Below are 16,935 nucleotides of genomic sequence, written 5' to 3'. Positions count from 1 at the left end.
GCAGGGCCACAGACCCCTATTAACAGCACGTAATCCTGTTCACATTAACCCCCGAAAAACCAGGCATGTTTTGTCTTAACTTTTTTTTTTTTTTCATTCATTTATATCAAGAGCTGTAACTTTTTTAGTTTCCTCATGTACAAGAAAATAAAAATAAAATCGTTTTTGTTTCTCTATTTTAATTCTTCCATCATTGTAGTCTTATGTAGTGTTCTTTTTGTGGGATAGATGGTGGGTAACGTGTAGTTTGGTAGAACTGTTTTTGTTGTACATAAATTGTTAATAAACCTTTTGATAGATTGGTGGGTAACATTATAAAAAACTGGCATTGTTCTTTGTCTTTACATCATTTACTATGTGGGCTAAAAAAAGCATGTGTAACGTGATGACATGATATGATCACAGTAATAATAATAATAGTAATTCCTTAACCAATATAGTGCCAACTTTATGCTGCTTTGCTGTGCAGAAATGTGTCATCACTCACATTGCCACCTGTCCCTGATGGGGCTCACAATCTAAACTTCCCTATCAGTATGTTTTTTGGATTGTGGGAAACCCACACAAACACGGGGAGAACATACAAACTCCTTGCAGATCAGTTCCTTGGAAGGATTTGAACCAGGACCACAGCGCTGCATGGAGTGCTAACCACTGAGCCACCATGCAACAACAGTACCATGTATGGTTTATTTTTTTTATGTAAATTTTTTTTTTAATATTTGCTAGTTAAAACTGCTTTTTATAAAAAAAAAAAAAAAAAAAAAAAAAAATTAAATATTTTAAATCAAAGATAAAAATGTATTTAACTGACTACATTTACATAATTTTTTACATTATTTACATTATTTTTTAAATCCTACTAGAGGACTTGACTTAAAGGGGTTCTCCGGTGCTTAGACATCTTATCCCCTATCCAAAGGATAGGGGATAAGATGCCTGATCGCAAGAGTCCCGCCGCTGGGGACCCCGTGATCTTGCACGCGGCACCCCGTTTGTAATCAGTCCCTGGAGCGTGTTCGCTCCGGGACTGATTACCGGCAACCACAGGGCGGGCGACGTGTGATGTCATGCCCCTGCCCCCGTGTGATGTCACACTCCGCCCCTCAATGCAAGCCTACGGGAGGTGGCGTGAGAGCTATCACGCCCCCTCCCGTAGGCTTGCATTGAGGGGCAGAGCGCGATGTCACACGCCGCCCGCCTTATGGTCGTCGGTAATCAGACCCGGAGCGAACATGCTCTGGGGACTGATTACAAACCGGGTGCCGCGTTCAAGATCACGGGGGTCCCCAGCAGCGGGACTCCCGTGATCAGGCATCTTTTCCCCTATCCTTTGGATAGGGGATAAGATGTCTAAGCACCGGAGCACCCCTTTAATGCGATTTTCTGAGTGCTGATATAATGCTTTGTTATACTCATTATTCCAATATTGCATTGTCTGTCATTAAAAAAATCCAACAAGCAATATATGTGTTTGAGCCTTTGGCCTAATAGACATATAGCCATCACAGGCCTTGTGGCCCTTGTTTTATCCAACTTTTATGGGCACCCATGGTTGGCCTGCAATAGCATTCCCAGGCACAAAATGGGATCATATGAGATTTATCACAACTTGTCCAGAGGAAAAGTTGCCAAGTTTCCCATAGCAACCAATCAAATTAAAGAAGCGAGCTGATTGGTTGCTATGGGCAACTAGGCAACTTTTCCTCTGGACAGGTTTTGAGAAATCTCCCCTATAGAGCCCCCTCCCTCCATATTACCACAATAATGGCACGAGAACATGTCAATATGACCAACATGTAGGGCTTTCTGTGAAAGCTAATTATGTTGTACATGTCACAAAATTTATTTTTGTATAGGCAATCTATATCTACATTTAGCATTCGGACCATTTGAGACTAATATTCGGTACACTGCACCATTTTATGAAACCGAATGTGATTCTTTGGGGCCAATTGTTGCAAATTCTCTGAAAAAGGCAAAAAAAAAGTTTAATAGTTAGTGGTTGTCACATTCAGACATCATAGAATGGTTTATCAGCTCAGTGCAACCTCCTTGAACCAGAACAGAGAGTTATACTTAAAGGGGTACTCCGCCCCTAGACATCTTATCCCCTATCCAAAGGATAGGGGAGAAGATGTCTGATCACAGGGATCCTGCTGCTGGGACCTCCGTGATCCCCGTGCAGCTCCTGGCATTCTGTGCCGTGTGCTGCTAATGAGACCGAAATGCCCCGAGGGACCCCCGCGATCTCGGCTGCAGCACCCCAGACATCCGGTGCATGGAGCGAACTTTGCTCTGTTCCGGATGACTGGTGATGCGGGGCGGAGACTCGTGACCTCACGGTCACGCCTGCTCGTGATGTCATGGCCACGCCCCCTCAATGGATGTCTATGGTAGGGGGCTTGGCCGTGACATCACAAGCCTCCGGGGCTGCACCCGACGCTCTAAACGAGTGCCGGGTGCAGCAGGGAGATTGCGGGGTCTCCAGCGGCGGGACCCCCTTGATCAGACATCTTATCCCCTATCCTTTGGATAGGGGATAAGATGTCTAGGGGCAGAGTACCCCCTTTAAGATTTATAGCCATTCATTTGAATGGGAGATCTGGGATGTGTTGTCTTCTTTTGTGGACCACCTCAAGAATTTTTTTTTATTTTTTATTCAGTGTTATTCTTGTATCCTTCTTCTCATTAGATTGACAAACATTATAAGGGTGTTGACAGTTTTAAAATTAATTAAAATGAACAAAAAAAATGTAAACGAAATTACTTAATTTTCTACTTTCTATTGATCCTATTTTATTGATTTCTTCTATGTGTCCCAGAGGCTCAGCCACCTGCTTGCTGCAGCAGGAACCTCCCCCTAACCCCTCAACCTTCTTGCAGTAGGACAAATGAATGGTTAAGCCCTGCCCTGTTAACTAAGCCCCTCCCACTAAACTATTCCCTAAACCATTTCCTAGTAAGAAATGAAACAGATCAGCAGAGGAATATTCTCTGACAAATATTGAGGGCAAATAGAAATTAATTGTAGCGCTATGATAAGGTTTACAGAATGTAATACACATATCAAGATTACAAAGAAACCTTTCAAAAAGAAAAAAGTTTGCTTCCTCAGTGTAGGTTAGACGTGGAAGGTGGACTTAAAGGGGTTGTCTGGCGACTTAAAGGGGTTGTTTTTATTTCATAACTATTTCCATTGTGTGGGATATAAAAAAAAAAATGTAACCTCTACTTACCTCCAGCACTCCTGTGGAGCCTCTGGTGTCCTGCTCCAGTCTTCCAATGCGATTGTCTGTCTTCACTGCAGTGTGATGGGCCTGGGAAGCCCAATGGGTAATTTAATAGCTGCAGTGATCTCCTGGCCATGCTAAGTGGCAATATGACACATTGGGCCCGAGTACTTCGCGGGCCTGACAGTCACTCTGCCGCTCAAAAAAGACAATCGCATCTGGGGACCATCGCAGGACACTGTAGGCACCGCAGGAGCAATGGAGGTAAGTAGTGGTTTATTTTTTTTTTTATATCCCACACAATGGTCATAGTTAGGACTCCTGCAAGATAACCCCTTTTAAGAGCAACTCTACATGGCAAATCCCACAAAAAGTTTACTTTAGTTATTGAAAGTTTTACCTCTATAAACATGTATGTATACAGGGAGAGCTTTCAATGAAGTCCTGTGAGTGGGAGAAGCCAGACTTTGTGAGCCATGAGTTTAACCAGTACAGATGGGGCAACTTGGGATATGTAGCAAAAATAACTCTTGGTATATGGATTGTCCCACATGGTAAATTCTTGTCTGATTGCTGTATAAACACTAACACAAAACATATTGAAGCTGAGCATCAGTGATGGTACTACAGTATCTTTTATTTTATTTATTTTATTTTTTTAACTTGTGAACCAATTTGCTGTCCGCTTGGTTGGGCATATGATGGGCAATTTCTCTGGCTACTGTCACAGATAAATTATGAGTGTTTTATTATGTAATACCTGTAGAAAAATAAAAACTTATTCTCTTGTCAATGATACCTATGAGTATGTTTTTAAGGGAGCATTAGCTTGGCTAATATAGCATTCTCATAAAATGTCAAGCAGCCAATCAAAACCTTACTCTGTACCAAGGAGGAACAAAAACTCCTTATCAATGCTGTCTACAGGAGCCATGGGTTAGCCCAATAACCAGAGACATGTCCTATTTAAGGGGTTACTTAAACACAAGCAGGCTCAGCTCTAATTAAAAAAAAAAAGGGGGGGGGGTGCTGCTTTATGTAAAAAAAAAAAAAAAAAAAAAAAATACACAACCAAAACAAGAAGAAAAAATACACCATATAGTTCACACCCAATCAAATATAACATTTATTAGAATCAGTACAAAAAACATATACAACATGTCTAATCAGACAAAATCCCATACAAAGCATTTAAAGAGACACATAAGTGTCCTCCCATAACATGGAGAAACACCTAGGACCCCTCCCAGGACAACTGTATATATTTGTATCTAACACTGCCGCCACACGCGCACACACACACAAAAATGGCTCTATGTAATTATATAAATACCTGAATACATGAAAATTGTACTGTCCTAGCCCAACTATCAAAAACCGTTTTTCAATACACGACCTGATAGTCAGTAGCCCCACAATATATATCACATAGGTAGCTGGGAAAATGCAAGAACCAAAGGCAGTGTGTCAGTATTCGTCCATCAGGTGTCCTCCTGAACCCTATTTATATAATTGCATAGAGCCATTTTTTTTTTATATGTCTGGAGGCAGTGTTGGATATAGATATATACAGGTGTCCTGGGAGGGGTCCTAGGGGCTTCTCCCTCTTGTGGGAGGCCACTTATGTGTCTCTTTAAATGCTATTTATGGGATTTTGTCTGACTAGACATGTTGTATGTTTTCCAATAAAGCTTGTTATATTTGATTGGGTGTGCACTATATGGTGTACTTTTTTTCTTCTTGCTTTGGCTATTTTAGGGGTTAGACATTGGCTTGCACTACAGTCACCTATAGATTGCATTATAAAGATAATTTTTTACCTTCTATAGGAGACCTACAATCCATAGGGAAGACTCCCAGCTAGCTAGGTTTCCTGAAGGAGAACTAGAAGCTTTTGTGAGGGTGTTATATCTTTAGTATGGAGTGGTTAAAACTTGAAGCTAGACAGTGTGGCGGGGACAGGGTCATGTAAGGAAATATTAATTTAGCCTGTAATTGACCCCTAACAGATGAAACAAATATGGTAAAGGATTCCTTGGATAAACCTATAGCTATCTCTAGTATGAATTCAGGGACAGGAATAACTCAACTGCTAAATTTATGGACCGATTAGTCTTGTCTGTCTGTATACTATCCTGAAATTGTCTATAGCCACCACATTAACCTTTCTATGTCTCTTTACAGGCAGTAAGTACTTTGGCGGATGTGGCCTGCAAATGTCATGGAGTCTCTGGTTCTTGCAGTCTTAAGACTTGTTGGCTACAACTAGCCGACTTCCGGAAAGTGGGGGACTTATTGAAAGAAAAGTATGACAGTGCTGCAGCCATGAAACTCAATGTTCGAGGCAAATTGGTTCAAGTCAACAACAAGTTCAACACTCCAACTCCGAGCGATCTGGTTTACATTGATCCAAGTCCGGATTATTGCGTGCGCAACGAAAGCACTGGGTCTTTAGGAACCCAAGGGAGGTTGTGCAATAAAACCTCAGAGGGCATGGACGGCTGTGAGCTTATGTGCTGTGGTAGAGGATATGACCAGTTCAAAACAACACAGACTGAGAGATGTCACTGCAAGTTTCACTGGTGCTGCTATGTGAAATGCAAGAAATGTACCGAGATTGTCGACCAGTTTGTATGCAAGTAAGACGCAAAGGAAAGGACTATGAACAATATTAAATATCCGCTTTAATTTATAGAGGTCACTTAGGAGTTGCAAGCAGATAGCAACTGGATCTATTTTTCTTCATATCACACAGCCTCTCCTTGGAAAAGAACAAGAAATAAAAAACAAACTGAAAATATTTATTTACAAAAAAATTAAAGACACTTTTTCTAAAAAAAAAAAAAGTATATAATTAGATAAACTAAGACTGAAGCGCTCGGGATTTAGAACATGTATAGTAGGTTTATATGGATGAGAGGGGAGCAGATGGATGAAGACAAGCTGTGTTTTTTTTTTTTTTTATATTAAATTTAAAAAAAAAAAAAAAAGTTTTGTGTTACATGGTTTATGGAGAACTCACTCCAAAAAAAGTTTCACAGTTCAGCAGTTAGATACGGAGATTTTCTTTTTCTCCGACATTTTATTTTCATATTAGGAACTACTATTTGTTGTGTGATACCTCTGGAGATGTTGGGATTGCACTTTGTATTATGCATAAATTCTTATATGTTAAGTTTAAAATATTCATACACTTTTTTAGCTGACAACATACCGATTTAATTCAGGCATTTTTATTTCATAGGGACATATTCATTCTTGTTTAATACTTTCATGGTTCTAAGAATATACTGGTTAGCAGACAAAATTTATTGATCATCTGTTTTACGGTTTCACATTAGGATCTATTTTTTTTTTTTAAACAAAAAAATTTCCCATGATGCTCACCCCAAAAAACATATCTCATGATGTATCTAGCCATTTTAAACTCCTTCACGAGCTAAGCCGTTTTGTTATTGCAAAGTCATTATATGCAGTTTTTAAGAACGAGTCATACTTCTACATACTATTAATCCTATACACTAAACTTTTTACATGCAATATGGTTACATTTATGGGAAATTGTGGTCTGCTGTTTTCTATTTCAAAGCTTCTGTGACTATATGTATATATATATATAACCCTAAATACTGCCAGTAATTAAATGTATGTATTTATTTACACATTTACCTAGGCAATGCTTCCTTTTTTATTTCAAATCAATATTTCGGGATTTTTTTTTTTTTTTTTAAACAAAAAATAAAATTTCTGATATTTTGTACGGATACATTTTACAGAATCTTAACACTTTGGTGTCAGGTTTCAAGGGGGTTTGATTGGAATAGTTTAAAAAATAGATTGATAAATTGTTCATGGGCTATAGTGTAGAGGGGAGAATGAGAGGTACTAAGGGTGGGTGTCACAAGATATAATGCACTTGAAACCAATTTTTTTTTTCTTTTTCATTTTGGGAGGGCATCAGAATGAAATCTGAAACTAAATTAATAAAAAAAATCCCTATGGAAAAAAAAGACATCAATTTTGATCTAATACCCCTTCATCAATTTCCAAAACATAGCAAATTTAGTTTTATATTTTTCCAAAAACTGCGGAATATTTGTTAAAAAGATAATTTATAAGAAATTCACACTTTCATGTTGTAGTGTAAAATTTATTTTTGTCTCCATATTCCATATTCAATTTTTAAAATTTTTTTTTTAACAGTTTAAACTGTCTTAATTTATTACCCATACTTACCACAATCGCTGTAGGAAACTACAATAATCTTAAATTTCACATAGCACTAATGAAATAACGGTTTGGATTTATTTAGCAAAATCCTATTTTTATATATTTTGACTGCAAGATTTTTTTTTCTTGAGTAAAAAATTTTTTTAAGCGAAAACGTTACCAGTCCAGATTATTCTTTTTGAATTATTTAATGTAAAATATTTACTTGTCCTTGAGAAATGTAAATTCTATGTTCTATTTTCCTGTATATTGTACATGTAATGTACATATTTTTTGCAGCCCTATATGATTTGTATATTTCTCTGGTTTAAAAAAAAAAATTAACAAAAGGAACATGGAAATTGACACCATGAAAGACAAAAATTTAAAATAACAAAATAAAAAAATTTGATACTTTTATTTTAAAGTGGTTTGATTGAACGCTTGAATACACAGACGTAAAGTGTGCATTAAGCTACAAAATACTTATTTCTATAGCTGAAGCAAAGCGAACATTCTGGCTTCACCAGGTTTAGGAGGAAAGGTCAAGGAACCAATATTATTTCAGATGTACATAATTAAAATGTTTGTATATGAAGTTTGCATACTTTTTGGCAGCAGTTGGGGGAATACACATCTCTGAAATGGAGTTATAGCTACTCACTGATTCAATAAAAACAGATGGATGTAAAGAACTTTTGAAATTAGAAAAATCCATCATGTTCGTTGAGTAAATTTTACAATCCTTTTTTCAGGAATATTGCAAAAAAATTTTAGGTTTACATTGAAACAGTCAGAATGCATTGTAAATGTCCAAGTTTACTATGGGCTTGAATCTAAAACTATTATAAAGAGAATATTGTATGCTCGGCTATTTCTATTCCTTTGTCTTCTGTATTTGCAATAAAATTGCAACTACAAAAAAAAAAAAAAAAAGTTGCCTTTGGGAACATGCCCAGAAAGCACTAACAAATGAATATACTTGGGCTGACGTTTGGAGGAAGACTATAATTATGGTCAATGATATCTTTGTTAAATAGAACGTATACTCCTGATTTTTGCTATTTTAGTTTTTTTAAGGTTCTTATTTCTACAAAAATGTTCTGTAGTATTTTTGTAGAGGTGTCCAATAACAATTTTTTCCCCAGTTATTAATGCACTATAGTGGATTATTTAAAGAACTCTAATACATTTTTTGCTATAACTGGTTAGCACATTTTAGCACACTTTCCGTTTTTTTTAAGTTAAACAATTGACATCAGTGCTGCAGCTGAATGGTATAAATATTTGTGCAATTATTTAATCTTGCAAAAAATATATAATAGCAGATAACAGTTTATTTTACAATAAACAATCCCCTAAAATGCAATTTTTATCTACAGTGTGTATGTATATATATATATATATATAATATATATATATAATATATTTTTTTTTTCTATAGAATTTAATATCAGATTGACAACATTTTTTACTTTAAATGCTAAGTACAGAATTTGATATTTTAGTATGGGAAATGTTTTTACATGTTTAACTTTTTTGTATCTTAAGCAAAGTTTAACCCCTAATGCTACAGGACATGAAGCAAGGGCTTCTCCATGATCTGACATATATATTCACAATGATTTCTGGGGGTACTGCCACTGTACTCACAAGATCTGCAGCAGGAGAGCAGCTGACTCGGCTAGGCTTTTGTTGCAGCAGCCTGGATTGGAAATAGTTTAGATCCTGGCAGATTAACCCCTTGATGCTGTGGCCAAAAGCTACTTCAACATGTAAGTGCCAAGAGGGAGTGGGATCATTCTGTGAGATCCCCTAATGATGTATTTGCAGAGTCTCAATGGGATGCCATTGCAGCTGGGGGCTTACCATAGGTCTACCACAATACTACATGAGTGACAGGGCCCACAGAAGTTAGTGATTGCATGTTTAAGTACCTTAGTTAGCCAAAAAATAAACAAAACTTTCCCCTTATGCATTGTTTTATTGTGTTAATAATAAAACCAATAAAAATCTACTCAGATTTGGTATTGATAAATATGTAACATCACAAACTAAGAATTACCATGTAAAAAAAATCACAAAAATCACACATTTTGACATCACTATAATTATACTGGCCACCCAGAATAAAGGTAACAAGCCATTTAGGCTATGTTCACATGTCAGAATTTCCGTGCGGAATTAGAACTCTGCACTGATATTCCACATCAGAGTCCCATTGTATTCAATAAGATTCTGCTATGCTGTGCACAAGGCAGAAATTCTGATTCCACTGTCTACAGAAAGAATGAACCTGTCCATTCTTTCTGAGGACTCCGAATTCATTGCGGTCTACGAGATTGCCATCTATGTTAAATCAGCTCCCGCAGTACGCATAGAAAATCTTTATATGGACATTCCGCAGACATTCCGATGTGTGAACACAGCCTGATACTTTTCTGATATGTAACCCAAAATGGTTCCATTAAAAAATACTATTTGTCCTGCAAAAACCATGAATAGTGATAGAAAAAAATAAATAAAATTGTGTCCTTAAAGGAGTACTCTACCCCTAGACAGTTTATCCCCTATGTCTGATCTCGCAATCTCTCCTGCAGCACCCCCTGCTGCATGGCGCGAACTTCGCTCCGTGCCTGATGACAGGCGATATAGGGGCCGGAGTATTGTAATGTCACAGCCCCGCCCCCTTATGTCATGTCCTGCACCCTTAATACAAGTCTATTGGAGGGCCCCCCCTTTGGATAGGGGATAAGATGTCTAGGGGCGGAGTACCCCTTTAAGGCTTAAAATGATTCCAGAATAGTCCGTTGATTTGATATCAATAGTCTGTGATATGAAAAAGGAGATGTAGGTCCAGCACCTGTATTTAAAGTGTTTGTCCGGAGAAAGACAACTTATTCCTATCCACAACATAGGGGGATAAGTGTCTGATCATGGAGGGTCCAACCACTTGGACCCCCTACGATCTCCAAAACAGGTCCCTGTGCTGTAGATTGGCACAGGCTCCATTTAATTTTTATAGGAGCTTTAAAGATAAAGTACAGCACGCGGGCATCTCCAGTGCTCCTAAAGAAATATATAGAGAGCATATCATTTGCAGCACCCACTCTCTCTGAGACACTTCTGCATTTAGAAGATTGCAGGGGTCCCATTGGCCATTCCCTTTGTGGTCAGACACTTATCCCCGATCCTGTGAATATGTTGTCTTTTAGCAGACAACTCCTTTTAGCAGGTGTTTCTAAACTCTCATCCCACCTGATAAGGTAGCAGCTTTATGCAAGCAGATAATTGATGAAAAGTAAACTGTAAATGCTTGCTAAGCTGCTTCCATAATGCACATATAGCAGAATAAGGAAAGCCATCTACATACACTGCCACCTGCAGGGAGCGAAAGTAAATCATTTCTTTGCTGATAGCTGTTTACAAAATATACAACATTATGGTTATTTTTTATGTTCAAGATTCATAAAGGCCAGGCTAAGCAGCATCATGCAGTCCTCCAATTTCCCTCCCCCAGGGGTGGGGGAGGGAGAAAACATGCATGTTACAGCTCAGCCTGACTTCTATGGCTTTTGAAGCTTAGAAGAAAAACATGATTTTATAACTTTACACACAGTCATCAGCTAACCGATAGATATCATTTGTTTTATCTCCGCAACAGCTTTCTTCTCATGTTTACAGCTCTGATCATGATATAGAAATTGCAGATTCCCTTTAGGCATAACTTTTGGATAGAAAATAATAGAGCTTTATGTGTACAGGCATTGCAGTCAATGTCTTTGTTTCTACAAACCTGTCAGTGTCTTTTCAAGGATTACTAGGGTCAGAACTAATACATTGTTATAGATATTGTATGGCCTTAGGGGGTGGTGCATGATACAAGGTTTCTAAGAACACCAAAGAGAAAATCCCTTAGTCATGTAATTCCCCCTCAGGTCCGGGAGTAGTCGACTTTACACTAAATAACGTGCCCAAATCCTATCCTAACTGGTTCTGCTTACGCCTGCCAAACAGGAGCAGACTAGATTAAAAAATGGGGAAAACAATACTCTCCTCACTGATCCCCCTGCTCCTGCTTTTTGTAATAGCTTCTGTGGTCCCACTGATCTTTACTTCCTGGTTATGTTTTGACCCATGTCCAATAGACAGTGACTTTGGTTGGTCAGTTATGTGGCCAGTCATTAGCTGAATAGGCCTATGTGTTGAGAGTGAACATCTTATTTTATTTTATTTACTCTGTTAGATGATGCAACATTTAAAAATGCTTTAATTTGAATTGTTGTTTTTTGCTTAGGCTATGTACTCATTGCCGATGTGTTCTGTTCTGATCACCACCACGTCCCGATGCATCTAATTGACTTACAGTCACGGCCGTAAATGTTGGCACCCCGGAAATTTTTCTAGAAAATGAAGTATTTATCACAGAAAAGGATTGCAGTTTTACATGTTTTGCTATACACATTTATTTTCTTTGGGGGAGATTTATCAAAACCTGTGTAGAGGAAGAGTGGTGCAGTTGCCCATAGCAACCAATCAGATTGCTTCTTTCATATTTAAAGAGGCCTGTGAAAAATGAAAGAAGCGATCTGATTGGTTGCTAGGGGCAACTGCACCAGTCTTCCTCTACACAGGCTTTGATAAATCTCCCCCTTTGTGTGTAGTGGAAATAAACCAAAAAAAGGGAGGAAAAAAAGTAAATTGAGTCACATCAAACTCCAAAAATTGTCTGGACAAAATTATTGGCACCCTTTCAAAATTGTAGATAAATACGATTCTTTCAAGCATATGATGCTACTTTAAACTCACCTGGGGCAAGTAAACAGGTGTGGGCAATCTAAAAATCACACCAGAAAGCAGATACAAAGGAGAGAAGTTCACTTAGGCTTTGCATTGTGTGTCTGTGTGCCACCCTAAGCATGGACAACAGAAAGAGGAGAAGAGAACTGTCTGAGGACGTGATAACCAAAATTGTAGGAAAATATCAATCTCAAGGTTACAAGTTCATCTCCAGAGATCTAAATTTTCCTTTGTCCACAGAGTGCAACATTATCAAGAAGTTAGCAACCCATGGCACTGTATCTAATCTCCCTGGGCATGGACGGAGGAGAAAAATGTATGAAAGGTGTCAACGCAGGATAGTCCAGATGGTTGATAAGCAGCCCCAAACAAGTTTCAAAGATATTCAAGCTGTCCTGCAGGCTCAGGGAGCATCCGTGTCAGTGCGAACTATACGTCAACATTTAAATGAAATGAAACACTATGGTAGGAGGACCCCACTGCTGACACAGAGACATAAAAAAGCAAGACTACATTTTGCCAAAATGAACTTGAGTAAGCCAAAATCCTTCTGGGAAAATGTCTTGTGGACAGATGAGACCAAGATAGAGCTTTTTGGTAAAGCACATCATTCTACTGTTTTACCAAAAACGGAATGAGGCATACAAAGAACACAGTACCTACAGTGAAATATGGTGGAGGTTCAATTATGTTTTGGGGATATTTTGTGGCCTCTGGCACTGGGTGCCTTGAATGTGTCCAAGGTATCATGAAATCTGAGGATTACCAATGGCTTTTGGGTCGCACTGTACAGCCCAGTGTCAGAAAGCTGGATTTGTGTCCAAGATCTTGGGTCTTCCAGCAGGACAATGACCCAAACATACATCAAAAAGCACCCAGAAATGGATTGCAACAAAGTGCTGGAGAGTTCTGAAGTGGCCAGCAATGAGTCCAGATCTAAATCCCATTGAACACCTGTGGAGAGATCTTAAAATTGCTGTTAGGAAAAGGCGTCCTTCCAATAAGAGAGACCTGGAGCAGTTTACAAAGGAAGAGTTGTCCAACATTCCGACTGAGAGGTGTAAGAAGCTTATTGATGTCTATATGAAGTGACTGATTTCAGTTATTTTTTTTTTTTACAAAGGATGTGCAACAAAATATTAAGTGAAAGGTGCCAATAATTTTATCCAGCCCATTTTTGGAGTTTGGTGTGACATTATGTCCAATTTCCTTTGTTTCCCCTCCCTTTTTTGGTTTAGTTCCAATACACACAAAGGGAATAAACGTGTATAGCAAAACATGTGTTACTGCAATCCTTTTCTGTGAGAAATACTTCATTTTCTTGAAAAATTTCAGGGGTGTTAACATTTACGGCCATGACTGTATATAGGGTCCACTAAACTCTCAACATTATGACAGAATGTCTGCATAGCTGAGCCTGACAGCAATGCAAATGAGGCCTTAGGTATTACGGTTCCATTTTTGGTATGGTGCCCCCTGCTGTTTCTTTTGATTCACTTTTAGAGTGTTCACCTTGTGTCAGTGCTGGTGATAACACATGCCAAGTAGCTCAGCCCAGAATGCTTCCTGTTATTGTTACTTTGCTATTCAGAATAGGTGCACTAGACATGGCTTCTCCATAACTGCACAGGACACTATAGGTGGATATTCTGAAAGGAAACTAGGGGGGCACCATATCATGAATGTAACTGTAATATCTAGGCACAGGGACATCTAAATTGTTATTGCTTGTGTGAGTAAATGAACAGAGTAAATGTAATATTTCATTGTGGGACAACCCATTTAAAAGCTCTTGGTGGTAAAACCTCAGTCAGGTAATTTTTGGCTGGTACTGTATTCACGGTCTATGGGACTGATGGTAATTGCAGAGAACAGTGGCTATCTGTGGCTTTCTTATAGGTAGGGCCAGATTAAAGCTGGCTAGAAGACGGAGCACTTCAATATGATGCCCCCCCCCCGCCCCCGACATTTCCCCCACATTAGGTGGCAGTATAGTTCCCCCACATTAGGTGGCAGTATAGTTCCCCCACATTAGGTGGCAGTATAGTTCCCCCACATTAGGTGGCAGTATAGTTCCCCCACATTAGGTGCAGTACAGTTCCCCACATTAGGTGTAGTACAGTTCCCCACATTAGGTGCAGTATAGTCCCCCCCCCCGTTAGGTGCAGTATAGTTCCCCACCTTAGGTTGAGTACAGTTCCCCCACATTAAGTGCAATATAGTTCCCCACATTAGGTGCAGTACAGTTACCCACATTAGGTGCATTATAGTTCCCCCATATTAGGTGCAGTACAGTTCCACACATTAGGTGTAGTACAGGTTCCCACATTAGGTGCAGTATAGTTTCCCACATTAGGTGCAGTATAGTTCCCCCACATTAGGTGCAGTACAGTTCCCCTGCAGACATACAGCCTTCAGCCATATTCAGTGTATGGCTGGAGGCTGAATGCCTGTTTACTGCCCCACTTCAGTGTTCCATCCACCGCTCCTTCAGTCCGGGGTCACGATCTACTGTTATGGCTTTTGGGCAATAGCAGTAGGTCCTGGGACCGGAGAGGAGCGGTGGTCAGAACACTGAAGATGATGTGCCACTGGTGACTTACCATGCATGCGTCCTCCTCACTGCCCCGCACCACTCTTCTATGGACGCACACATGGGACGTCAGTGATGTCCCTGTGTACACTACCTCCCGGCGGCCCCTGCATTTTAAAAGTTAACACGGGGCCGCAGAGAGGTAACAGGGACATCCTTGTGTCCTGAAAATATTTTTTGGGACACAGAGATGTCCCGAATGTGAGGGGGCCCCCTGTTGGCACGGGGCCCAGAGCAGGTGCTCCAGGAGCGCCAATGATGATCTGGCCCTGCTTATAGGCAGTGCATGACGTGGTAGTGTGTATTACCAATACTTCTTTCAGATGGTGGACTTGGAACTTTTGTTCTTGTCATTTTTGGGAGTTCAACTGCTTGGACCCACAACCGAAAGTAAATGTTCACACTACGGAATCTCTGCATGGAATTACACATGAGATTCCAATGCACTAATCTAAGAATTTGGTGACAGTCACTCAGACAGAATCTTTGACCCAGAATAACTTTAAGAAGAGATTGTGTAGTGTGAACATACGGTATACTGACATAACACCTCCATAATGGTACCGATTAGTGACAGAACCTTCATAATGGTAGCAACCACAGTTTCCCCATACAAGTACCACACCTGTCTTTAGGTTGTGTGTGGTATTACAGGTCAGATCCATGCAGCAAACTATTTAATAGTCTTGATTAAAAATGTCTTGTCTTTCTGGGCTCCCAGCCCTTTTTGACATTGCTTTTGGTCAATATTTTTTTTACCCTTATGGCATACTGACACAGCACCTCCAGAACAGTACCAGTTTACTGATTTAATACCTCCATACGGTACCGGTTACTGACAGAACCTTTATAACAGTAGCAACCTTAGGCTCCCATGCCAGTAATAGATAATGCCAATGATTGCTCCAACGGTGCCTGCCATAATGCTGACTTACAGCCACAGTCCCCTCATAATTACAGTATCAGCAATATGATCATCTAATAGTCATAACTAGCCACAGTGTCCCTTAAGAAAACCCATGCTAAATTATGTTGATTTGCCACTGGCAACTGCTCCTCAAGAATGAAACCACTAGAGGGCACTCACTGTAACTTATTAATCATGCAGATATCTATGATTACTGCAGTGCAGAGAGTACAGGTCTGAGTTCAGTGAGGGCGGCTTGCAACAAGGGGGATGTGGCTACTGGGTGGTTCTACTGCTGGTAAAACTTTGTGCATTGTGCAATACTAGATGGCCAACTTTTCTACCTACCCCAGGCTATTTAATCAACCAGAAAACTAAAGCCTTATATTTAGTTATTTGGAATGAGTGACGGAGGCTTGGCAGTAGTCAAAGTTGTCATGTTAAGGTCTGCTTGCATCACATCATCCTACCACAGATGGCTGGCTCTCATTTATGTCAATAATAAAATACATATACGGTATATATATATATATATATATATATATATATATATATATATATATATATATATACTGGCCATTTCCGGTCCAACGTATGAGAAAAAGGACCCCATGAAGCTTTCCTGGGCCATACAATGAATGCAGCTTTCCAATGAACTGTGAACACTTTCTTAAAAGAAATGTGTGATAAAAAACTTACCCATTATTTAAATCATGTTTTTATGCTAACTAAAAAAAATCTTCATTATTTTGCAATTTTATTTACATTTTAATCTAAAATCAAATTTTGCATGTTACTATCTAAATTTTATAGTAATCATGAAATCTTGCATTTTTCATTCTGGCCACTAGGGCTTAAACTAAACTGAAATTTCCTATTGTGTCCAGATCATTCCCCAGTAATGCCTCTCTTCTACGAGCAGACAAGAAGTACAGGGAAAGGTGACACCGGTATATAGATAACACTGGGTCCACCACCATTCATAGCAGACATCTGCCCTCCCCTCCTTGTAGAATGACCTATGAAAAGGTCACAGAGAATGCCCAGTAGCATTTTACATTAATGTTCATTGTTGTCTATGTCCATTGTTCCTGCTGTAAAGCATATCACTAAATGCTGTTAAAAACAGCTCAGGCAAGATGGCAGCCCTCATAATAATGCACACAAAAAATAAAAGAAATTACAATCAGAAA

General features: G+C 39.1%; 1 protein-coding gene across 5 annotated transcripts in view; it reads left to right on the top strand.

Moving 5' to 3' along the window:
- Positions 1–6,587, top strand: part of WNT5A (Wnt family member 5A) — a 44,372-nt gene extending 37,785 nt beyond the window's left edge. For all 5 annotated transcript variants that reach the window (XM_056524388.1, XM_056524385.1, XM_056524387.1 and 2 more), the window contains exon 5: positions 5,418–6,587. In XM_056524388.1, the coding sequence (XP_056380363.1) occupies positions 5,418–5,876 (459 nt within the window). In that variant the 3' untranslated portion in view covers positions 5,877–6,587. The remainder of the gene's footprint in view (positions 1–5,417) is intronic.
- Positions 6,588–16,935: the final 10,348 nt, after the last annotated feature.

Source organism: Hyla sarda, chromosome 6 (genome assembly GCF_029499605.1).
Source record: "Hyla sarda isolate aHylSar1 chromosome 6, aHylSar1.hap1, whole genome shotgun sequence".
Classification (NCBI taxonomy): domain Eukaryota; kingdom Metazoa; phylum Chordata; class Amphibia; order Anura; family Hylidae; genus Hyla; species Hyla sarda.
Note: the sequence above shows the minus strand (reverse complement) of the source record. Positions and strands in the feature narration are given on the sequence as shown.